At 33.5% G+C, this 27,466-nt stretch overlaps 1 protein-coding gene across 1 annotated transcript in view; it reads right to left on the reverse strand.

The window, feature by feature from the left end:
• Positions 1–27,466, reverse strand: part of LOC115884033 (protein kibra) — a 100,629-nt gene that overhangs the window by 36,205 nt on the left and 36,958 nt on the right. The window contains exons 2-3 of the mRNA XM_030902472.1: positions 14,985–15,094; positions 9,249–9,343 (exon numbers count right to left, since the gene is read on the reverse strand). Coding sequence (XP_030758332.1) covers positions 9,249–9,343; positions 14,985–15,094 — 205 coding nt within the window. The remainder of the gene's footprint in view (positions 1–9,248; positions 9,344–14,984; positions 15,095–27,466) is intronic.

Consider the following 27,466-nt stretch of genomic DNA (forward strand, 5'->3'; position numbering starts at 1 on the left):
GATCGCTTTATGTAAAGGGACACTCTGCAAAATAACATGTTACCATTTGCCGAAGAAGAGATGCCCCCAATATGGAGATTCCAGCAGGACAATGATCCCAAACGCGCCTCACGATTGGTAAAAAATTGGTTTTTGGAGGCAAACGTGGATATAGCGCTCCCTACAAGTAGGAGTCATAATTATCTCGAAATTAAATGAGAGATTGGCCTCGCCAAAATTATATAGACTGTTACTCCCCAGCCGTCTTTGACGCCGTTTTGTTTCGATCATACGGTACAATAAAATTACATAATCTTCGTAAAATCAGTCAATCGGTTAATGAAAGTGGCCATTCCATAATATATTTCTGATACTACTATGGACGGACGGTCACATTCATATTTCTGGTCCACGTGCAGAATTTCATGCAAAGTAGATCAGTTTAGACCCGCAGCGTGAGCAGCAACAGTATACGTTTCTTCGTAAAAAGTCCGACACCCGTGGTTAGTTCGCCATCATCAACCTGTTAAAGGCAGCTAATCTACGGCATGCATCACAAAGCTACGTTGCCAAATTCAATATAAAATTAATTTTGCAGAATTCTGGACATGGATTATTTAAAAACTACACCTCAAACAAAACAAAATATATTTTTAGTGCTTTTATACCCAGATGGAGGAACGTTGGATTCAAAAACAAATATCTAAATGGCTTACTAAAAAACAAGACAAGAATCAAAATATACAAAAAAAACAAGGTAGACCAAGAATACATTGGAGGGAAGGTATGAATAGAACGTATGTAGAATTTAGACTAGACTAGATTTTTGAGGTCGCTATTGGTCTGTTCCTCTGCGATCTTTTCAGTTCTATTATTGTGGTCATCTTCTGATCTCTAGGAAACATTTCCAGTTCTATCCCGTTTAATAAGTCTAATAATTTTCAAAAAAGTAAAGTAAAGATTTCAGTTAACGTCTCCTTTTTGCTGCCAGGGCTAATCTGGACGGGGCCTACTTTGTTTACGCGGAATCCGAACCGCGGTCCTCGGCCGTATCATGGTCAACGACCTACCGACTTAGGAAGTGTCTAAATCAATTCTTTCTCACGAGATATCCGATCTCATCCGGCCTAGAACCGGCGTGAATAAGTAGTGTGTATCAATAGACTTTACACTTTTCCCTTGGACAACAGCACGATACAGTTTCGAACCGGTCACCCGTCCATCCACTAGTATCGCCTTACGTCGCTTAACTTCGGTGTTCTAATGGGAACCGGTGTTTCAACTGAAGTGCGGTGAATTAGTGTAATTTATATATATATATATATATATATATATATATATATATATATATATATATATATATATATATATATATATATATATATATATATATATACAACAAGGTTTCATCACAGGACCTAATTCTAAAACCTCAAAGGAACTGCTAATACTCTGAAGTAAAGTGCAGATTACAAGTCGAGTATGAGTATTGAGTATAATAATATCACACCCTCCATGACACCTCAACAAGCTCAATATGTATCAAGGAAGTTTTTGCGGTAAAGATCTTGAAGAAGCAGAGCACATGTGTCACTAGAACGCAAGCGGCGCTATCTATCTGGGAAAATGGGGAAAGAAAAGCTAGAACCGGAGGAACTATGCTCCCATCCTATCAAAGGTCTCCATAAGATCCTGGTGCAGGGTGCTGACATACAAAGGAGAAAAACACAACAGGCGTTACAGGTCGCAGTGTTTCCAGCATAGGATAGCCCCTTAATATGGAGAAAAAAAGCTCAGAAACATGTGTTCTAGTCATCATATATATATGAAGGAAACAACTGTGGGGTATCCCGGCAACGTCGCTCCACACGACGGAAAGGAATGTTGTGGGGCTCGGAGCCGTTCGGCCGTCATCGGTGGAATGCAGCGACCCGCTGAGATCGTGCGGCGTAACACAGGTAGCCGCTGCATCGCGCGGTTTATAATCTCCTCTCCTCCGCCGCGTCGCCCCGCTAGCCGCCCTTTCGCGACGACGACCGTCTCCGTTGCACTCTCTCGAATGTGTACCCCTCCCCGAGTCGCCTTTTTAATAGGTCTTCGGAGCGAACAGTCCCTCTCTCCCTCCGCGGTACAAACGCGGATATCGTGGCATGCGAGTACCGGCCATAGACGTACGCGTAAGGATACCAAACCACAATAAATTTATTGATACATATGATCACTTCCATTAGTCAATAAACGGACGGCCGGATGTTCAAGGTCCAGGGACCTGAATTGATACTGTTTCACCATCAAATTTTGGACAGTTGAAGGTGTTCCTTTTCCTGATACTATTTCTTCCCATAGATTAGATTATTGAGGTGGCTATCGATCAAGCAATAATATCGTAATATAGGATATCGGTCTGTTCTACTGCCACCTTTTCAGATCTGTTGTGGTCCTCTTCTGATCTCTAGGTTATCTAGAAGATTCTTTTCATAATCTAGCAACTTGGAGACAATGACCTATCATTGCCTAGTATAAGAACAAGAACCACATTTGCCAGGCACACACCGACTGCACATGGCTTCATCCTATGTTAGTAGATCTAGTAAAGCTTTGACTGTCTTTCTGACTTTACTTATCAAGTCAAATATGAACTTTTTGTCCACCATTCTAGAGATTTAATTTTGTGACCATTCTTGTGACTGATTTTGCAGTACCGTAGAAGAGTTCTGGGCCTATAAATGGTACTGATGAGCCTTGTTTAGCCATTTCATCTGCCTTTTCAATACCCTTGTGGTCCTAGTGTCTCCATACTCCGGTTAAAGTGACTTCTTCTCATACTAGCTTTACTAACGTTTCCACCATGGAGCCGAGATAAATCCTGCCCATCCTAGTCGTTTGGATTTTATTTATCAAATCAAATGTTATTATCTCTATGAAGTTCTATTTCTTAGATTATTATCGACTCGTTTTATACATATAGAAATTGTGTGTTCTTTTATATCAACTGTGAACATATCTTGCGCACTGGCGAGTCAAAATGATAATCACTGTTTTCCAGACTGCTGCCTGGATGACAGAAAGATGCCAAAAAATGACAGAAAGTACGATTTACTTATTGTGACAAAAAATGACAGAAAGTATTATTTACTTTACTTGTGAATTAAATAACAAACAATTGTCACTGTGATGTATTCTCCTCTTCCAAAAGTAAATGGTAAGAACTAATTGGACAGGTGATTGGCCGGAAGGACTGTCATGCTGTGTTCTAAGGTAAAAGTGTAAAGTCTACAGATATCTCGTATGATTCGATACAGGCACTTAATAACTATGTTTTTTTCTCATTTTTGATTGAAGGCTGTAAAATTTTCAAGAGCTGCAATTTCCCCAGAAAGCATCTTAGACGATTTATTGTTCAGGAAATTTCTTCTATTTTTATCTGTAATATCCCCCACTGAAGTTTGCTTACTATTTTGGTACCATTCTGTACATTAATAATTAAGTCCAAACCCACAAGTTATTTAAAGTTAGCAAAATTACTTCGTGAAAAACGATGGTATAACACGAACGATAATATTGTCAAGGTGTATGGCGACATCTGTCGGGGAACGAGCCAAGTCAGACAGCAGAATTTACTGGTAGGGGGAGAATGCTACAGAAAATTACAGAAAGTTCTGGAAGCAGCCGCAACAGTATATAAGGCGCTTCCCGCGCTCCACCGGGCATCAGGCAGTCAGTTTTAAATTGTAAATTAATTGGCGAATTAATAGTTAGTTGCATAATTGTGTGTTAATTGTGTACAGGGTGGCACCTCTCATACGACTCGGAGGCTCCAAGGAGAACGGTAATTTATATCGAATTAAAATTTTGGGAGCAAATATGTAGGTTAATTTAGAGCATTTTTTTTAAATATAGAAAATTCTACAGGTGTCCCCAGAAAAAAAATAGGTACGTATCAAAGGTGGGCTTTTTGTAACGGAACCCCCTATATATTAATTGATTTTCGGATTCTAGGAAAAAAATAAAGGTGAGTTTCATTAAAGAAGCCTATCCCTAAAATATAAGGTTTTTGACATATTTCCACACTTTGTGAGAATGAAGAAAACATTTTAAATTTCAATAAAAACTACCTAAATTGTAATTTATCCTGTATAGCCTGATATTTAGTTTAAATAACCACTGTATATGGAACCAAATTAAAATTTGACCTGAAAAGTTATACAGGGTGAGACGAAATTAATATTGAACAACGGTCACTTTTAAAAGCAAGTTCCTCCTTTATTTTAAATGGAACACCAAGTATATTATTCCAATATTCAATGGAGAATTCATATATCTTCAAAATACTATTAAGGTTGCCTACCCCTCAGACGAAGATTTTTCTAGATATTTTCATTTTTATGAATTTGCATCAGTAGATCTTTATTAATTGATAAAATCTAGGTGGCTGTGATATACCTTTCCTTAATTTAACAAAAATTAAAAGATTTAGAGTAAAATATTCAACGGTAATAAAAACGTTTTTACGATAAGACACATTTAAACATATTTTTACCGCGAGTTTAAATTAGTGGATCCACGAAATTCGTGTAACAATAATGAAGGAAAAAAAAACAAATTTCAGAATATTTTTTCGAACGCCATTGGTAGAATGAACGAGATAGGAGATAACTGGTCTCTCTTGTTGTGTCCCTCCGTCTGTCGACCTTCCACGATGTAGATATGAAGTAGGCAGAACACAACACCGGTAGCTGATACTCGACTTTTGGAATTTTAAGTAGGCAATAAAAAAGCATTACCGATATAATTCAAAAAACAAAAAAACAACAAGAATTTCGACGTGAAGATGAAATATGTTCGTTAAACTTACCAGGGACATCTATCGATAAGAAAAAATATAGATTTAATAGGGTGAATTAGCCCGTGGTCGGACAGTTTAAAAAGTTGAGTTTAAATTGTTGATTAAATTTTCTGTATTGACGGAATGGAAATGAAATTTTATGAAATAGATAGTGTGGTTATGGGGCTTCACGTTAAATATAACAGTTTTTTTCGTAAACCTACCAATGATTTTAATTATTTTTTTTTAAGTGATAAAGTGTTATTTTGTCAGTAGTAGTACAGCGCTTGCCAGTGTCCGGCCGGGTAGTTATCAGAAGTCGGACACTGTTTTTTTTTGGCTGATTCTGCACATTCCCTTACCCGTATTTAATATGTGTATAATTTTAAAGCAAATTTAATCTTGAATATTATTAAAAAAAACCATTAAGATAAAAAAATCTGATTAAAAGATATATATTTTGACAAATTGGTCTCCGTTGAACTAACGCAGCCATTGAATAAAAAGATTAACGATTAAGTGTAAGGCTATATGCTATATACGAGCCCTAACAACTATACCTATGTTGGACAAGGTCATATTATGGAATTATTGCCCTGGTTTTTCAAAATGACTGAAAAATATATGTTTAATTCTTTAAATATAAACATAGCCATATAACCTAAACAACTTGACAATATTTTTATGAATTTGTAAAGCAAAATAAAAACACTAAATCACCACAATACACCAAAACACTTTTACTTTTACACAGGACGCGCGTTTCGCTAACCATGTTAGCATCATCAGCAGATGATTATAAACTAAGTTTAAATTTAATTGAGTTTAATTTAGAGTTTATAATCATCTGCTGATGATGCTAACATGGTTAGCGAAACGCGCGTCCAGTGTAAAAGTAAAAGTGATTTGGTGTATTGTGGTGATTTAGTGTTTTTATTTTGCTGTGTAACACCAAAGGTTCCAACCTTCAACTGTAATTTGTAAATCAATCCATATTTACAGTAGCGGATTTTGTTCATAAAAAGACAAATTTGCTGACAACTAAATGTTGGGACAAGTATTTTTAAATAATTAATATCATCATAGGCGGCTTTGCTATAAACGTCACAAATGTCGCAAACTGTTTACTTCAGTATTGACAGCTTGTAAGTGACTCGATACTTTGAGTAGTGAGATTTACTGTAAGAAATTTAATTTGTTTTAATTTTCAATTTTGTTAATTTAATCCAAAGTAATGGTCCGTGGAAAAGCTACAAATCAAAAACTACGCGAAATTATCAATCGTCAATACAGTACGGGAAAAACAATTCGAAAAATTTCTGATGATTTAAGTATTCCAAAAACCACGGTCTTTAATATAATAAAAAAATACGGCGAATCTGCCAACGTAGACGTTAGAGGTAAAAGTTCGGAAAGGCCAAAAGTTGTATCTAAGAGAGATTTACGAAATTTAGTAAAAAGTCTGCGAGAAGAAGTACTCTTCGCGAAGTAACAGTTAAATGGAATACTGTAACTGGTTTAAATATATCAAGAGAATGTTGCAGAAAATATATCCACAAATGCGGTCTGGGGTTTTACAGGGTAAATTTTATTTTGTGTGGATAATCAATTACCTGAAGATTATTGATACAAATTCTTATTTAGGCCAAAGAAAAACCGCTACTGACAGAAATTCAAATAAAAAATCGCTACAATTGGGCAAAATCTAAATTATCGTGGACACAAAATGATTGGAATAAGGTCATATTTAGCGATGAGTATAAATTTGATGTTTGCGTGGGAGATCATCGAAAACGAATAATACGAAATAAAGCAGAAGCCTTTCATAAAGATTGGGTTGCATGTCAGCAAGAGGTTTGGGCAAATTAAATTTTATAGATAGCACTGTTAACGCCCAAAAATATCAACATATTCTTGAGACCTCACTTTTGCCTAGTGCTTAAGAATTGTTTCCAAACGAAGACTATATTTTCCAACAAGATGGAGCATCGTGCCATTCAGCAAGATCAACTAAAAATTGGTTCGGTAATAATAATATAAAAGTTCTATCCCATCCTTATTGTTATAGAAACTGTGTGGCATAAAATGAAGCAATATTTAAGAAACCACCCTCAACGAACAATTTTTGATTTGCGGACAAAACTGCAGGAAATTTGGGATAATTTTTCTCCTCAAATGTGCCAATCTTTGGTAAATACAATGCCATTAAGAGTTCAGACAGTTGTTAAGGCGATGATGTAACTCCGTATTAAACAAATTTCTTGTTGTGCTGTCCCAATATATAGTTGTCAGCAAATTTGGCTTGATTTTGTCAAAATAAGCTATTATCAAAAGTGATTTGTTTGCAAAGTTATAAAAATATAGTAAAATTGTCTAGATCATATTGTAATGTTTGAATTTAGAATAATAAACAAAATAAATTTAGTCGTTTTAACAAATCACTATTTTTATTGCAAAAAAATACCTTGTCCTAACATATAGTTGTTAGGGCTCGTACTATATGTATACCTATATCCATGCATAGTAGACGGAGGTGGGGACTTAGGGTCGGGAACCTTGACAGTTCTGTTGACGATTCTTTTGACACTGATTTATTAGTAATTATTCTACAACAGGTAGTTGTTTAGAGATAGTAAATCTAGAAGGAAATATAGTGGCAAAACTTAAATTTGAAATGACCCTATTGCGATTTATCGAAAAAGACTGTAAAATAGTTGATTGTGTAGCGTGGTGAAATAACCAGAAGACTTTTTGGGGCAATAAAATATTGTCCAATAATATTAGTTTAAGTTGGTATTTCTCCCTATTATCTAAAAAAAATCCGCGTAAAAACATTAATCAGGCAAGGAAACATAAACACTTTTTCCAAAATCGACATCGAAACCAAAGTACAGTTAAAACGCATCGAAAAAACTACTTTATGGCATTCTTCGATATCGAAAATATCCGAACAGAGCCGAAGATGTGCCCAATTAGGAATTAAGCACCGAGGCATTAAAATACAAAACGGAGAAAAAATATATGGAAACGGACGAAAGGAGGAGATCTTACGACAATTAAAAAGAACTCGTGTAAGTTCGACATTCTTGGACATGGCTCGTGCCCAGAGACACGGGTGACCTCTGGGCTTCAAACGGGTTTGTATATGGAGAATGCACAGGGGCGCACTTCCATATTTTTCACGTCCAACAATCGACAAAATAATGATAAAAATTATTTCGGAATAGAAAAATTGGCCTTTTTTAATTAAATTTTCATTTTAATGGCTTTAGTCATTTTTCGAAAGCTGACTTAAAACTTAAAATTTAGGTAATTTTCAAAATGATTTGTGATTTAAATCTTTATTCCGAAACAGAAAAGAATTAATAAGTGAGTATATAATAGTATAAACGTCAAATTGTTATTAGATCAACATTTTTATAGTCTTAGCTGCTAAGACTATCTAATGTTGATCTAATAACAATTTGACGTTTATACTATTACGTCAAAAGCAACTTTTTTTCAAAGCCTACCACACTGACTTCACTGAATCATCGTTCACTGTTATTAATATCTTAATTATTAGATATTAATACATCTGGTATTATGGTATTCTGGTATATCGTCGATTTTAAAATAAACTGTTTCTATTTCATTTTTTATTAGAATGGGCATAATCAAGGGGGCTACTGATACCGTGTTGTAAAAATGAGGTAATTAATGGCTTATTTTGTGTAATTTATTATTTATTTTGCTAATATTTTCGGTATGAACTGTTCGAAAGAAGGTGTCAAGATGCGGTTTTCGCTGACTTTAAGCTTTTACTACTCTTTACAATCAGCTAAAATTACATATACTATCGTATTTATTGTTTTTGAAAAAAGGCGCAATATTTGTAAAATTGTAGGACAGCGCCCCCTAGCGTCTACGTTCAAAAGCTTATTACTATTATTTTTATGGTATAATAGAGAGTAAGAAAAGCTCTTTTAAACGAGCCCTCGTTTGTTGGATTCTGATCATCCAGTCCGGAGTTATTAACAGTTAAATAAAGACAGATCTAACCTTCCCCCACCACTTTATTTTATCAGATAGGGGGAAATGGTTCAAATACAAAAAAAAATCAAAATTTACTGAAGATTATGAAGCTATTATTTATAGCACTCATTATCTAGGCAAAATTCTGTAAAAATTCTATTTTCTATAGCAGTTGCGCCCTCTAGCGACCGTTTTACAAACTTGAAAATAATTTCCAGCAATTTCTCATAGCCTCTTTAGTTATAAATATTTTCTTTCAGTAGACCAGACTTTCCGAGACACAGTCGAGAGCTATTCTTAGTGGGACACCCTGTACATTTTTACTAAGGTATTTTTGTCTTTCACTGGCAAGGCGTTATACGGGCTATTATTATTATTCATTTATTCTTAATGTTGCAACCAAGAAAGAAACAATGCAATTTGTACTTACTTCTAAAACATCTTGTGCAGTTTGCAGGTAATCCCTTAACATAGCTTCTTGTACTGCCCTCCATTCTTGTCGAGGATCTTCTAGTTGTGTGGACTCTATAACAAGTTAAAGACTAGTTTTATATCCCCAAAATACATTTCATAAAGCAACTTCAACAATATAAATACAATTTGACTCTATTAATTCATTGATCAATAAGTACCTGAATTCTATTTTTAGATTACAAGTATCTGTAATGTATGGAAAGCTTTCTTGATAATTAATTTATTTTTATCTAAAACACACATACAGACAGTTTAAGAATTTTGGTTTAAAGTAATTGTGATCAGGTAGTAATTATTGTTAACTTAAAATTTGACTTCATTTATTACAAATTTTGTTGCAAATATTATTCCTAATCTTAAATTAAAAACGGCGTTTCGCTAGCTACTGTAATTTTGGAGTACGATTTTTAAAAATTTTTAACCCCCTTACCAACACTCCACCCCCACCAAAAACTAATGGCTAGATTCTAGGGTGCCACAGTATTTTTGTGCCAAATTTGGTTAAAATCTTAACTAAAAACTAAAATCACCTACTTAACTAACGTAAAATAAAAGAACACGTCTTAAATTTTACATTTTTTTGTATATTTTTCGAAAACTTTTTTGGATCTTTTTTTGTAAATTAGAAGATTTATTAGATTGTGAATAGAAGGCAATGAAAAAGATAACGATTTAGCGCGAAAAGGAGCCAACACTCCGCTCTGCTCCACCGTTCTGCTTCCCAAGTGGAAACCACCCTAAAGCAGAATTCAAGAACCTGGAAAACTCCACCAGTAACCTGGAACGAAAATCTTCCAACGGTTTAACACACTCGAAGGAATTTCTCAGAACCTACGACCGACAAAAATGAAACATTTCCCTTGATTTAAGTAAGATCAATCTTCGAATTGTCACGGGCTTTTTAAGAGAACACTATCTCCTCAATGAACACTCCAGTAGATTAAAGCTAAGAAACAATGCGAATGCAGATTCTGAGGAAAAAATCGAGAAACACCAGAACAGCTCATCACTGAGTGCGACGAGACAACAACCATTCGTGCCATGAACTTTGGTACGACTTATCGGAGATGGAGAACTAACCTCGGTAAAACCGTCTCAGATACTGGCTTTTGTAAGAGCCCTGAGATGGTATGATGAGTTATAACCCAAGAAAGGGAGATACAATAGATCTATAAGGCCGCAGTGGTTAACCCCCTCCGATATATTCTATATTCTACATGTGTAAACATAAATAAATATACAGAGAAGACCAGGCTACTAGTAACATAGCAAGTTGCCGGACGAATTTACGTTTACCCGATTTGCGTTCGTACTAGAGATTCACTGCCGGCGGCTAGTCGGCTGGTCAGGCAGTACGCAGTTGCAGTTGTGCTTGGACGGGTCGGTCGTAACACTAGGAATACGACGCGAGGAGTGCCGAGTATTTATTATTTTCATTTTAAGTGTTTACTTTCACTTAAGGTAACATTTAAAATAAAAATACTTAAATATTTATTATTTGAGTGTGTTTACAAGCCAAAATTAAAAATAAATAAATTCTCTAAACCCGAAAAAAACTAAAATATTACTCTAAATAAAAAAAAGTTATAACAAGTGTTCAAAAAGACCACCTTCTTGTGCTAGACAGAAGCCTAGGCGGTCGAAAAATCCCCGTCTGACATTGGCAAACATATTAGGGCTAATAGTTTGGAAAGCCTCTCATATTTTTACTTGAAGCTCATCCAGATTATTAGCCCTATTATGACCATACCCCCCACTTTGGATTTTACCAAAGAATATACCTAGCTAGAAAAAGAATGGACTCTGCCATACTGAAAAATGGTCCTACAGAAGTGGCGCCATCTATTGAGTAGGGCTTGTTTTAAATGGGTCGAAGTGCGGGCTTTTTAAATGAGCTTATTTATTGAATTTTACTCTAAAATAATTAAATTTGATTATTAAATCTTATTTTTTTACACAAATTCAACAATACTAATAACAAGTATCGTTGTGATGTGTAAAAAATAAGATTTAACAGTATAATTTCTACGATTATTAAATAAAATTAAAGCCAAACATGTGAAATATTATTTATTATTTAAAGTTTTCATTTATAAGTCAAATATTTAAACATCGTTTATTATAATAAAACAAGACCAACGTAATACGCCCAAAGTTTTGTAAATGGAGTAAATATAATAAATAGGTACTTAAATGAAAGCAAAAATAAAAGACTTACATTATATTTTTAGGGCCACAAACAAAAGGAATTGTCTAATTTATCATTTATTTGATAATATTATGATTGGTGCTATGACAACGACAATATTTCTTGAGAATTTGACAATAATATGACAATGGCCGTTGCTAACTACAAAAAAAATTCTGATTTAACGCCATCTGGCAATAACTAGTAGCAACTTCTTAACCTAAAAATTAATTGCACTACCACCTAGTGGCTAGGGCTGGAACTATTTTATTTGAGATTTCCGTGGAAACGGTGGAACCGCTTTTGCTATTTCACTTTCCCGCCCCTGGATTTTACATAACCCTACAAAAAGAAATTATTTGGAGAAAGATCTGGTGATGTAGCGGGCCACAAAATAGTTCCATGTTCACTAATTAGGTTGGGAAAAGTATTGTTCAAATATTCTTGAACAATACGGGTATTGTGGTCAGGGCAACTATCTTATTGAAACCAGACATTGTGGAATCTTTCTCCCAATAACTCACGAATTCTAGCGACAATCTGCTGCTGTAACAAGTCCAAATACTTTGCAACAGTTAAATTACCCTTTATAAATAATGGACCAATCATATGCTCCGCTACAAAACCACCCCAAACACTTGCTTTAACTCCTGTTCTTCATTAATCAACACATCACGCATTTTGTGTTTTTGTGCGGACACACACTCATGTGTTTCAAAATTATTAATAACTCTTGATATAGTAGGTAAAGATGGAATTGGCCTGTTTACAAAAGTTTGTGGAAAAATTGTTTGTATATCCCGATAGGACCTATTTTGGAAATACTATTTTACAATTTGAATTTTCTCACGAACTTCGTAAACATCCATTATTTTACTTAAAAAATAAATTTTACACGAGAACTGTCGCGAGAATCTATGTATTCGTTTAGGCTATTAAAACACGAATAAATACAAATTCTGAAACATTCTTATCACATATCTACCTATTTTTGTTTTATCGTATTTTTTCGCCTGCTGTTTATCCGGCGCGCGGCGGACGGGTATACGCTAATTCGTCCGGTTCTGCCTATGTTACTACTACGGTGGTCCGGTCTGTATAGTGCCAATGCCACAAAAACCTCTCAAAGAAAACGAAACGGTAGGTACGACTCCTATATTACCAAATATTTACATATAACATTTCAAAGTGTGGTGACAGATACAACATTAATTTTTAATAAATTTGTCGTAGGTAACATTTCAGAATCAGTAGTAACACGACGAACTAAATGTTGACAAGACACGATATCCGCTTCTAGTGAGACGCCGATAGAATAATTATTTCATTTATGAATTATTTATTCGTTTGCAATTTGATCTCTCCTTTTTTCCCACGTTAAGTATTACAACTATGTGCTGTTAAAACTACGTACAACTTTTTATTTATATTTTTACCGCTTGTGCGTAATAATGCTAATGAACATTCAGCGATTTATTGCTTTTTTATTTATTATGTTGAAGGTATTGGAACACAATGTAATATAGAGTGTTACATTTTTAAATTAAGAATTAATTCCAAACATTGCAATATCTATATTTGATATATAAAATCCTCAAGTGACTGACATACTGATTAATCACGATCCTGCTCAAACCACTCAACGTAAGAAGCTCAATTTTGGCATACAGGTTGATTCTAGGGTGTAGATGTTCGATAAGAAGGGACTTTTCGAAATTCCAGTTCGAAGAGGGTGAAACCACCCCTCAAATATTACAATATTTTTTATTTAAAAAACGGTCAAGTTTCCGAAAAAACGCTTAAACACGTATATTTTATTTTCTTTTTTTACATATTTTAAGATTTTTTAAAAATGTATACCGGGTGTTTCGAAAAATCTGGTCATTGATTAATCACAATCCTGCTTAAAGAGCTTGACGTAAAAAACTGATTTTTGGAAAACAGATTGACTTTAGGGTGTAGAGGTTCGATAAGAAGGGATTTTTCGAAACTCGAATTCTAAGGGGGTGAAACTATCCCTCAAATATTAAAATATTTTTTATTTAAAAACCGGTGAGTTATTCGGAAAAACTCTTAAACACGTATATTTTATTTTGTTATTTTACATATTTTAAGATTTTTTATAAAGTTATACAGGGTGTTTCATAAAATATGACCATTGAGTAATCACGATTCTGCTTAAACTGCTTGACGTTTAAAGCTGATTTTTGGCAAACGGATTAATGTGGGGTGTAGAGGTTCGATAAGGAGGGGTTTCTCGAATCTCAAATTCCAAGAGGGTGAAAATGCCCCTCAAATATTACAATATTTGTTATTTAAAAAACGGTCTTTCGGGAAAACGCTTGAACAAGCATAGTTTATTTGGTTTTTTTTACATACTTTGAAATTTTTTTAAAAAATCATACATGGTGTTCCAAAAAGTTGTGTAATTTTTTAACCACGATTCTGCTTCAACTGCTTGACGTAAAAAGCTTATTTTTGGCAAACGGATTTTTCGAAAGTCAAATTCCAACGAGATGAAACTACCCCTCAAATATTACCAAGTTATATAATAATATCGCCATATTATTTTTTCTTATGCTGACATAAATGTGAGAAAATTTTATCCAGTTTGTATGTTAATAGAAATTCTTGCTTTGCTTTATCATCACCATTACAAATGATTAATTCGACGCGAACGAAGTCGCGGGTAGGTACACGCTAGTATACAAATATAATAACATCAGTGTTTTAATAAAAAAAAAATTTTGAAAAATTGACCACCCTGTATCTCAGTAATTAAGATTTTTTAGATATATATGTTTATTTTATGCTACACACTAATGTGCAGAAAAACGTTAATTTGTGAAAAGCATTTTCAAGTAAGTACATGTTTTATTTAGATTTTTAAGTGACTTTATGAAAAATTCAATAACATGGAGAATTGAGATTTGAAGTTTATAATTATCTATGTTTGGCGTTTAGAAACATTAATTTTGTAAACAGAAGTAAACAAATATATAAATTATTATGTTATCAAGTATAAAAATCTGTTTTTATTGTCATGAATGCAAATATAAATAAAAATTTTCTAAAATATCACAATGTCTCTCCGTCCCCATATAGCCGTTCCACTGTGTGTCTGTCCGTCTGTTCCTTTGTCTGAGGACTCCATTCGGGTACCTCTATCAACGTGCCAAGTTTGGTTTCAATCAACCAATAATTAAGAAAAACCCTGATGATTTCGTCCATTTAGAGGCATCGGCTCGAAACGTCGAGGGCGTCATCCTGTAGCTCGTCCCCAATTATGTCGAAATCGACCCACATTTTTCTTCAATATCAAATCCTTAGTCCCACCCTGATGAAAATATAAACGAAACGTCGTATATCCTGATACTTATTGAACTTTAAAATAGATTAACATTTTAAGATGTTTGTTTTCTTGTTGGTCGGTGTATAATATACACGGTCATAATATATAACATAATTTGAATCGTGGTTAACAATTTATTAAAGAATACTTACGGGTCATGTGATTAATATAGTACGGCCCAATTTGTCCATCGAAAGCCTCTTCCCATCCGAGAGGCAATTCGTTTCCTATACAATCCGCAAACGTCTGTGGCTTTGTGTATCTGAAACAAGGATTCAGACGAATTATAAGTGGTCATGTCTGACTACAAAAAATATACAAATTAAGATCAGTAGTTTTAGGATTTAGATTAGTTCACACTTGATAACGGTCAGTGATACTTTATGAATCGTTGTTAAGTATAAAGTAAATAAAGATAATAGAAATGAAAAATTATTTTAGTTTCAATAATGATCATTGCAATACATGCAAGACCAAGACCAAGACCGCAAAACTAAGACCAGTTTCGCTCATGACTAGTTAATACCAGTTTCACCAGAAATGACTACAACCGACACCGACGAAACTACAACATTTGATTTTTAAATGACATCCTCCGTATTTTGTGACTTTATTTGACAAAATGACATTCTGAATATATTGACATATCATATGTCAACTTTTGACATTTTCGAATTTGGTTTATTTGAAATTGCGACCTGCGATTCATAACGACAATTTGACTCGAAATACCAAGTGTGTGGTACCAAATTGTTCGCAAAAAATGCCTTTTCCCAGTATGCTAATGAACCACTCTCGTTCCATTTGAAAAAATTGAGATATTATTAAAAATACGATTTGGGCATCTTTTAACCGGCCAGGACAAGATACTAAAACATTAGACGATCAAATCTTTTTTTCCAAGACTCCTTGGTTAAAAAACAGTGTTTTTAATACAGCCCTCTAGATTGAAATTTAAAATACAATTTTGTTTTAAGCGAAAATGTCAAAAGATAACATGTGATAGAGTGTCATTTTCTATCGTAAAAAGTATAAAAATATCGAAGGTGTCATTTTTAAAAATAAAAAGTTGTAGTCATTTCCTGTGAAACAGGAAGTGGCCGAAAAGAACTTATGTCATCTACCCACATACCAAATCTCGTTTTTTATCTGAAAAAATAAAGTTATAGGGGTGAGCCACTTTTGAGAAGTACCCGGTATATTGGTGACCGATGTGAAAAAATGACACACGCCATAGAATTATTAATGTTATCGATACCAGGCAGAGTTACGAAGATTTAGCCATTTAGGTTAAATCTTCGTAACTCTGCCTTTTCTACTAACCTAGTTCTATCCTAAATGGATAGAACTTTAATTTAAATAAGTCCTAATTATTTGGAAATACAATTTAAATAATGTTTTGTCTGATTTAATTTAAAGATTGTTTTATCTGATTTAAATACAGAAATCTAATTTTTTGGATTTTTTTTAAATATGATTTTTGCCAACCCCGCCTATTGTTCACAGCCACAGAGGTGTAGCTTCATAGAGGCTTCAAAATACGCCGTGCAGATTCTGTAGCTTAGCGTCATAGTAAACCCTGTCCACAAAGCGTATATTGCAAGCGTACGTTTTCATCCATTTGTGACAATTCCGTTCAACGAGGAACGAGGAACACGTTATTTTGACTTACTACTGTATCACGATTGGATTATGGTGGCATGAATTGACAGGGTACTAACCTGTCTATTTTCTTTCATTAGCCACCTCATTCCAAGACCTCTCATCTTTTCTTGTATATTCAGGAAGGATATTATTATACAAATATGGATATTTTTGCAGCCGTACATTTCCGCAATCTGGCAACCGTACTCGCCATTTTGATAGATACAAATAAATTTTAATTATTTAAAAAAGTTTCTAAAATAGTTTATTTTTTTCTACACACATGTTCCTACGCACGTAAAGACAGGCAACACTGTATACCGCTTTATATTTTGGACTCTCTCTGTCATTTACATTTATCGCATGCTTTGAATAAGAAGACTAAGGAAGGAGCATATAAAAAATCTTAGGTACACCGCGATGGGCCTCAAATATGGCCGACTTAAATTCCGGTTTATCAGTGTCGATCTAATTTTATTTAAAAAATATAAAACTATGATGTAGGGTAGACGTGGGGTAGACTCAATAATTTGTTGTTTTATTTTACGTTGTGAATAAATGTTGGTAGTTATTAAAATTGTTATAAAAATATATAATTCTAATAAAAATAGATAAGTTATAATAAGTATTTATTACCACAAACATCCGATACGCTACTGAAGCAGGTAAGTCAAATTAACGTATCTAAATTTTGACATCTAATCTTTGACAAGTAATAAATAAAAGCTAAAATGCAAGAAAAATATATAATTTAGTTAATTAAAGTGAATTTCATAAATGATCGGTTTGCTACACGTATGTATATTATATAGTCACTTACTAGCGAAAAGTTGTTCCATTATTTCACTCAATTTTTGCCGAGATCTACACAACCAACTATTTTAGAGTCTTTTTCGATAAATCGCGATAGTGTCACTGTTAATTTAAGTTCTGCCACAATTTCCATCTAGATTTACTACCTTTATACAACTATCAGTAGTAGAATAAATAATAAATAACATAAAATAAGCTCCGTAAAGACTGACAAATCCACAAAATTTCAAATCAAATTCAAATGTGTCAAATGAATCGTCAAACAGAACTGTCAAGGATCCCCACCCTAGAGTGCTTTTATGGCGCTTTTTCCGCCCACCATGCATGAATACATGGATAGCATTATGCTCCTTCCTTAGTCTTCTTATTCAAAGATCGCATGCAATAAAATACAGACCACTTAGATGAAGTGTCCAGGATGGTATATTGTCACTACGTATTTTGTTTCGACGCGCGACGTAGCCCGGCGTCATGTAGCTTAGCTTGCAAGCAGCGCCGCACAGTGGAACGAGCTTATGGGAGCGGTTGGACATGAGGTTTTCTTCTCAACACTTTTAATCCAAAAGACGAAAAAATGATTTTTATATACCGTAATAATGTATAAACAGAACAATTTTAAATTTTAATGAAAGAAAGTGGTTGGCTCATTACAAACCATCTACAGGGTAACCTAAAAATATAGTATGTTTTGGAAAAATCTTACAATTTTTAAATGCTTATAAACTTTGCCAAACTGTCGTGGAATGTTTTAGTTTTGATGATTTTACCACTGAAATCTAAGACTACTGATACCGTGTTATAAAAATATGGTAATTAAGGGCTTACATATATTTTCCTATTTAATATAATTTTGCTAATATCTTCGATTTGAAAGAAGATATGAAGATGCGGTTTTCACTGACTTTTTAAGCTTTCATTACTCTTTACTATCAGCTAAAATTACATATACCATCGCATTTATTTTTTTTTGAAAAAACGCGCAATGTTTGTTAATTTGTAAGACAGCGCCCCCTAGCATCTACGTTCAAATGCTTACTATTATTGTTTATATGGTATAATATAGAGTAAGAAACGGTATTTTAAACGAGCCCCCGTTAGTTTGGTTTGGTTTGGTTTTTGATTCCGTCCATCCAGTCCCCCCACCACTTTATTTTGGCAGATAGGGGAAAATGGTTCTACCAAAAAATATTCAGAATTTACTGAAGATTATGAAGCTATTATTTATAGTACCCCTTATCTAGGCAAAGTTGTGTAAAAACTCCATTTTCTTATTTTTTTATAGCAGTTGCGCCCTCTAGCGGCCATTCTACAAATTTGAAAATAATTTCCAGCATTTTCTCATGGTCTCTTTAGTTATGAATATTTTTTTTCCGCAAGCCTCACGGCTAATACTTTCCGAGATATAGCCGAGAGCTATTCTTAGTGGGACACCCTGTACAATAACTTTATTATAAGCAAAGAATATAACATAAATCAACGCACTAGAATATTTTTATTACAAACAAAAACCTCAACACTGCACTTTAACCCTCTTTCTTTTTCCAATAGTTTATAAGTTTTCCATATATTTGTAGCACCCTGTATCTGTTTTTGATTTTAGCGTCATTTTGTATTTATCCAATTAATAATTAAATATTAATAAATTTATAAAAAAATAAAGATAATTTGACTCTAAAAATTTTAAATTAATTTATTGGAATTGAAAAGGTTTTTGATTTTAGTATAACATGTATTAGTAATATATTAAATGGAAATTTTTAGAGGGGGGCAAGCTGGGGCAAGATGTTAAATTAGTTTCGTTATTAGAAAGGCTTAATCTACCTTGTGATATATATAAAGTCTTGGCCAACTTTGGCCATTTTTTTATTTTTCTACATACACATTTTTTTGCTACTAAATATAGTATTTGGCAGCAAAAAAATGTTTATGTGTCTCTTATATACAATTGTTCTCCCAAACTTTTGTGACTATATATATCTTTTATTTTAAAGTGAAAACAATCGTTTGCACTAATATGTATGGTTAAAAAAAATTATTAATGTCTTTGCCAGTTTTTATAAAACTAGGTTGTTTCACAAGAAATGAATACCATAATTAAGTCAGTGTAATATCTTCATTTGAAACTTTTCAAACAGACATATAATTAAAAATATTTTTTTGAGTTGAATAAAATATAACGGTCTGGACTTTAAGTAATTCAAACCTTCTACCAAAATTATTTAATTTAAAATTTTATTTTTAAGTCAATGTCCAACATTTTATATTGGGTCTTTCCACCGTGCGCCGCTACAGCTACAGCTACAGCTCCGTCCGAGATCCACAGTTTTGCATGGCAGTAGCAACCAGGCGTACTCCAAACGAGTGACGAATACGCGTCTATGAAGCTAAAATAACATTTAAAAATCAATTTCATCGCGACACACAAACCGCATATTTTTACTCTGCAAAAAAAGGAAAAATATTTGAAATGTTCTATGCAGCCCCGAGTTTAGGTAATACATAATCGAACACGAAGTACGAGTATGTATGGTTTTTCTTGAAAAATGTTACTTATGGTCGTAGACCGCATATCATGCCTTTTTACGGCCATACTTGGCGGCAGCATTTCTTCTGGCGGTGCTGCAATTTCTTTCGTACTGAAATTATTAATAATTAATACTGTTTTTGCCGTTTTATTTCTGTTTGTGCAACCGACTCTGAACTGGTTCTTTCTTGAATGGGCTCGGACCTCGGGTTAATCAGCGCAAACTGCCCGAATCTCTTGAATATTCATGGAATAATTTGCATTTATTTTTACGCAGTCGCACGGTTTGTATATTTCTTCCATCCCCGATATCGCCATCTGTTAATCAAGTACAGGGTGTCTCAGGCTCAGCGTGCATTAGAAGTTTCGAAAGAACTACAATATCTAAGGGGGAACTACAATCTCTAGGGCACCCCATTTTTTATTACATACTTAAATTCAGTATAAAATTTTATAAATTTTGACATAGTAACTAATAGTAAGGAACAGAAATTGAAGTCAAGTTTTTGAGATGGAACAAAATCCACATAAGTCGGTCCTTTTCGCTCAACCGCTTTGAACTACGCAAGCGTGAGAAGTGCTTCGCGATTAGTTGCTTTATCGCATGCTGACCAACAGAAGTAGTTTTCTAAGTTTCTATCTACCACGCAAATCAATTTAGCGTCTGACTTTTCGCGCCTTTACTTATAAATTTAAATTTAACCTCTGACATATTTAAACAAAAACAAGAAACGGATAGATATGATGAATAACTAAAATAGCAGGTTGAAAGAATGTCATTACCAAGATTCCAAGGGAGTCTTGATGCGTGGGTCCACATAAGGCGTACAGCGTAGCGTAGAATGGAGAGGACCGCGAAGAAGAATCAAATTAGTAGTGGGAACTATCGAATGAATACTATCGAAACATTCGATAGTTGCAATTCATTCGAATAATTCGATAGCTAGTAAGAAAACATTCGTCGAAAACTATTCGAATAAAAATTATCGAATAGATGCGTCATCTGCCTTGAAATATTGTATTCTAGTAATTCGGCAGCAAAAACCATTCATTTATAAAATTCATTTATTCGTCAGGATCGATTTTAATAAAATATAAACTGGATTTTAGTTGTCGTCCGGCGACATAGGTTTCTTTCCTAGAAACCCGACAGCGGTCGGTGGCAATGCTATGAAAGAAGCCGGCATCTTTGATTTTTTGGGGAGTCAAATAAAGATAAGGACACATTATTTTTTTTATTGAGTTATTGAGGTGCTAGTATTTACACAGAAAATATATTATGAAGGGCGCTGTTGCCATATATTTGTATTAGTTGGTATTAGCAAAGAATATTATTCTTTAGCATTAGTTAGTTAGGGATAGTATGTTTATATGTTTTGCATTTTTTTATTAATATTCTGTTGTTACACTGCAATAATACTTTTTATTTTGGATGTAGGAAAATGATTTTTAATGTTTTTAAGCAAAGACTGGTTTAATAAATAATAATAACAGTTATAATTATACCTATTAACAACAAAATTTACAATCATTTAATAATATAAACATTTGTTTTAAGTAGTAGCAAAATATAAACAACAAATAGAAGTCAAAAGTATTTATATTCGATCCTATTTAAAAATAATATAGTCTCTAAATGGCAACGTTGGTTTATTAAATAATAATAATTACAGAACTAATTTGTTATATTAACAACAAATTTTAAAATCATGAAATATAAACATTTATTAATTTTCTAAGCATGCAGTGTAATGGAAGGAAAATATAAATAAAAAATTAGAAATCAAAATTATTTATTATTTTATATTATTATTTAAAAATAATATTTACTTTTGCTGGCATTTACTTTAAAACATAAATGAAATATTTCGTAGCAAAAAACTACATGTAAAAGAATTAGCATAAACAAAATACAAACATTGTTAACTTTTTTTTAAATTGGCACGTGTAAAACTTTTAATTTAATTTTCTCACCCCAAAATTTGAGTTCGACAACAATTTACTTAACCACATTACTTTAATGTGATTATTAAGTTCAACTAATTCATATTATTAAAATATCTAAAATACAAATATGTATTTTTAAAATTAATTGTAAGTTCATCTCATCTCTGTTAAAAATTGCTACTTCTCAAAATTTCCCTTAAAAAAATGCAATCTAACCTAACCATAATATACCATATAAAATTAAATAATTGAAAGATCGGGCTACGGAAAATCACACAAATTTTCGGAAAAATTTTGACCACTTCGCACACAATCGTCAATTTAAAAAAAACGACTATTTTAGTATTTTAAATATTTTAATAAACGCAAAAATAGCATAGTATTTACAAGGCGAAGTTATAAAAATTTGGAAGAACTAATAATGCACTGACGCACACAAAAATCAAACGAATACTAAATTTCATTTATCAAAAGCATTCGATAGTCGTGGCGCAACGATAACCATTTAGTCGTACGGCGAGGTTGTCACATATGCTTTAGTATACAAATGAATGAATGATTTTATTCGAATAAAACCATTCGATAGTTGAAATCATTCATTCAGTAACCATTCGATAGTCTAATTTATTCGATAGTTCCCATCGCTAGTTCAAATACAGTAAAGCATACCGGAGTGGCCCCACACTCACTCCTCTCCGCCCTACCGATGCTACGCTACCAACTTTATGTTGATTGTTGGGCCACGGACTTAGTCTTGATCTTGAATTTGCGCATCGCTAGCTGCAGTCCATTTGGAATACCCTTGTTCTACGCCCAATATACCGTATGATCGAAAAAGAAAACGGCGCGGCGTCGGCGATGGCTATGAAATAAAAATCGCTGTCATTTAATATGTAAAGCCAACTGGACGCCGTTTTTTATTATTATTATTAAGTATCGATAAAAATAGCTATGAGAATTGCACTTACTGTGTCTGATTACATAGTGTTCCATTACAGTTGATTACTTAAAATTACTTAAACAAGTCTCAAATTACAGGCAATTAGATGCATATGAAAGCATCATAATTAATAAATGTAAAGATAGTATGAACAGAGACAACGGTCCAATTCCTTCAAGTTCTTTGTTCCTACTACTCTAGTGGCGGAAATCTAACTGTTATGCTCGGTGGGTTCTGACTCGGATGGCTAGATCTTTGTTGTAGATTGTACTTTAGTTTATAATCATCTGCTGATGATGCTAACATGGTTAGCGAAACGCGCGTCCAGTGTAAAAGTAAAAATGCTTTGGTGTATTGTGGTGATTTAGTGTTTTATTTTTTTTGTAGTGTTCTATTGTAAAAGAAAAAAAATAATTACAGCAATGCGTTATAAGGTTGGTGATAAGAAGAGATTTCGTTCAGTTAATTGTTTTAGAACAGTGTTTCCCCACTGTTCAGTAACGACTCCCTATTCAGTAATTTACAAGGTTGCTTCATTAATATGTTTGTATCGTCACAGATAAAATGAAAAGGTTTACAGTTCGTCAATCAATGAGCAAAAAATGGTTTTCAAAAATAAGTCCGCTAAAAAAATTGAGTTTTAAATGAAAATGATATCAAATTATAAGTAATGTTATGAGAAAATATATATTTGATGTAATTATTGTTATCGAAATTACCGAAAGAACCGGGAATTAATAAATTCGAGTCCCGGTTCTATGATATCTCAAAAGAACCGTGATTTCCCGGTTCTCAACGATAATCGGTCGCAACGGCTTTTTAAAAATGGCCGCCGATCGATTAATTCCAAGACAATTTGCATAGGCTGGCATTTGTGAACGTCTGCAGTGTCATTCGAGTTCGTATGTGAATATATTGTGAGGCTGCCGCGTCTTTAACTTTCTCTCCGAAAAGCGCGTTTCGCGGGCTCTGGTTTTGGCAGCGACGATGTTGCAGATCGAATATATATTGAAAATATGCTTGTTTATTAGCTATATACTAAAATAGCTGCAATAATAATAAAAATAACTAGGGATGTACCGAAATTCTGGCGGTATCACTAAATCCAGTCGATTCGGCTGTTAAAGTTAGTTTAAAAACGGTTATATTTTAAAAACCACTAGGTATTTTATATGACATTATGGCATTTTTGGAATGGTTTATTAAGTAGCAAATCTAGTGCGTTAAAAAATATATATTATTTCATTTAAAAATATACAACTTTGATTTGAAAATATGTTAGAATAATCCTGTATGCTGACAAAAATATTTCGTTACCATTGCCCCCATATTATGTTAAAAGTTTTAAATGAAATTCACAAACCAGAAACCTAATATAGAACTTTTTCCGGAAGCCTGGGTCACCCTGTATCCCGGGTGCGTCTTAAAAGTGGCTCATCCCTATAACTTTTTTATTTTTTCAGATAAAACAACGATATTTGGTATGTTAGTATATGACATAAATTAGGATTGATTGACATATTCAAATGTTTTCAGTCACTTCCGGTTTCACCGGAAATGACTACAACTTTTGATTTTTAAATTGCATCCCCGATATTTTTTTACTTCTTTCGATAGAAAATGACATTCTCAATAGAATGATGTATCATATGTCAACTTTTGACGTTTTCGCATATATGGTTTATTTGAAATTGTAACATGCGGTTCATAACGAAAATTTGACTCTAAATATCAAGTGTATGGTATCAAATTATTCGTAAAAAAATGCCTTTTTTCAATTATGCTAATGAGCCATCCTCGTTCCATTTGAAAAAATTGAGATATGATTAAAAATATGATTTGGACATTTTATAACCTGCCAGTATAAGACACTAAAAATATTAAACGATCAAATCTATTTTCCCAAGGCTCCTTGACTAAAAATTAGTGTTTTTAACACAGCCATGGCACTCTAGATTGAAATTTAAAATACAATTTGTTTTTGAGCGAATATATTAAAAGTTGATATATGATATGTCATTCGATTCAGAGTTTTATTTTCTATCGAATAGAGTAAAAAAATACCGAGGGTGCCATTTAAAAATCAAAAGTTGTAGTCATTTCCGGTTAAACAGGAAGTGACAAAAAACACAGCAATGCCTAGCTATAGCCTGGTTACGAAAGCAGCCTGTGGCTCCATGGGTGAAGCGGTCGCTTCGGGAGCGAGGGGTCCTAGGATCGATCCCCGACAAATGAAGAACTCTTTTATTTTTTTTGCAGCTGTCGGTAATTGCAATTAAAATACGTCGTAGGTTAGGTTACGTTGGTTAGTCTCTGGGGTTATTTTTTTTTGTTTAAACGGGTATTTCGCTTGCACGGAAGTTTTATTTTGAGTAGACGTTAATGTGCATCTAGACACAGCGATATTAACACGATCTAGTTCAAATATTTTTTGCTACCTGACGACTGACCACACTGAATAAAATTCAGGTATTTTAGACCATTAATAAGAGAACAAAAAAAAATTATTCAAAAACTAAAAGTTCGTCAATATCGTCCTTCCGGAGCGCGGTGCGTTCCTCCGGTACCATTGTAGTAGTAGTACCATCGTTGGCGGGAAGAACCGGCGACTGGTAGAGGTAAAAGAGAAAAGAGTACTATCGAGCGGTCTGCGACTCGCATACCAAAGAAAGACGCGGCCGTACGAGGTCGTACCCAAGGGCTGACCTGGGGGTCAGATTGGCGGACGCGTGCTTGCGTATGTGTTTGAATTTAGAGGTAGGGTACGTTCGTTGATCTGCGGCGGCCTTTTAAAAGGCCAGGATGCGTGCCCTGTTGCCGCTGATCCAGTTATTTGATGATGACGGGGGCAGATACACCTAGTCGTGGCGTACCACAAGAGTCTATCCTTGGCCCTATTCTATTTATTATACAGGGTGTTTCAAAACAAATGCGAAAAACTTCAGGGGGTGATTCCTTGTTCAAAATAAATGGGTAGTTTGCTTCATAAACGGTGGGTCAAAAGTCAACCATTAGGGAGATATGGCGGTACAAAGATGGCGGAAAAATAATGTTTTTATTTTTTATCTTGAAAACGAAAAGAGATAGACTAATAAAATTTTATGGAAGCATTACTGTTATGAAAACACCCTTTCTGGTAATTTTTTCACTTTTTTAAAATGAGTGGAAGGGGTTGAAATAAACTACTCCTATCATTCTTGTTAACGAAATTTTAAGAAAAATCTTATCAAACACATGCAAAAAAATTAATTTGGATAGTTTAGTTTGTTTAGAAATTTTTTTATCTCTTGTATTTTTTTGATAAAACTCACCGATTTGAAATTAAAAAATAAAATGTAAAGCATTATATGTCAGGACAAAAACATTTTCTGATAAAGAATCTAGTGGGCTGCTGTAATTTTTTTAGGAAAAAATCTAGTCGGCCGCTGTTACTTTTTAGGATGTTCCTAATATTATTTTATTTGACATTACTCTACTGCAATACGTTATTATATAGATGATTATTATTATCGTTATCACTAGATTCTTAATCTAAAAATGTTTTTTGTCTTGACATGTAATGCTTTACATTTTATTTTTTAATTTCCAATCGGTGAGTTTTATCAAAAAAACACAAGAGGTAAAAAAGTTTCTAAACAAACTAAACTATCCAAATTAAAGTATTTGCATGTGTTTGATAAGATTTTTCTTTAAATTTCGTTAACAAGAATGATAGGGGTAGTTTATTTCAACCCCTTCCACTCATTTTAAAAAAGTAAAAAAATTACCTGAAAGTGTGTTTTCATAACAGTAATGCTTCAATAAAATTTCATTAGTCTATCTCTTTTCGTTTCCAAGATAAAAAATAAAAACATTATTTTTCCGCCATCTTTGTACCGCGATATCTCCCTAATGGTTGACTTTTGACCCAACGTTTATGAAGCAAACTACCCTTTATTTTGAACAAGGAATCACCCCCTAAAGTTTTTCGCATTTGTTTTGAAACACCCTGTATATCGATCGGGTCATCGTAAAAGAGTGGTCTGGATTTTAACGTGTAAGACAACATAGTAGACAGCTTAATGGAAAATCAAATGTATTAAAAAGAGATAAAAGTTGGATTGATACATTTCTTCTATGCGGTATTGCCGGATTTTGGATCGAAACTTCAAACCGCACAAGTAGGCGTTAACGCGATTACACGATTCAAAAAAACCTTTTAGATACTGTCTAAAACATGAAAAAATGATATAAAATCGCAAGACGTCCGAATGTTAATTGCCTACATGATGTTCCTTCCAGCTGACAGTATTTACTGTCATTACAAGAACGGCATCTTTTATTCAAAGCGGCGAAATAAATCAGGTTAAGATAACATTTGTCTTAAATGAATTTTAAGGACTATTAGGGAAAATGTCTCCGCGCATTTTATTCACGACATACAGTTATAAAGTTCGCTTCCACTTCTTTAATCTTTTGCGACTTTAATCTTTTGCACTAAAGCCCCGGATACACATAACGTTTTACCTGCCATTCTTACACGTTCAGTCAACAAAAGCAAATTTATAAAAACTATGGATGTATTGCAGCATCTTTAATAAGCCACTTTTAAAAAGAAAGCGGCGTAGTTTTTGAACATCCTGTATGATTTACGGTTACCACATTTATACCAAAATAAGTACAGACCATCTAAAGTAAATGTAAATACCTGATATAGTTTTGATTTCAGGACAGTTCTTGTATTTTTAATATTTTTTTTAAGAAAGGCTAAAAAATTAATATATTTT

The sequence above is a fragment of the Sitophilus oryzae genome, unplaced genomic scaffold, assembly GCF_002938485.1.
Source record: "Sitophilus oryzae breed Bouriz unplaced genomic scaffold, Soryzae_2.0 scaffold_2008_pilon_pilon, whole genome shotgun sequence".
NCBI lineage: Eukaryota > Metazoa > Arthropoda > Insecta > Coleoptera > Curculionidae > Sitophilus > Sitophilus oryzae.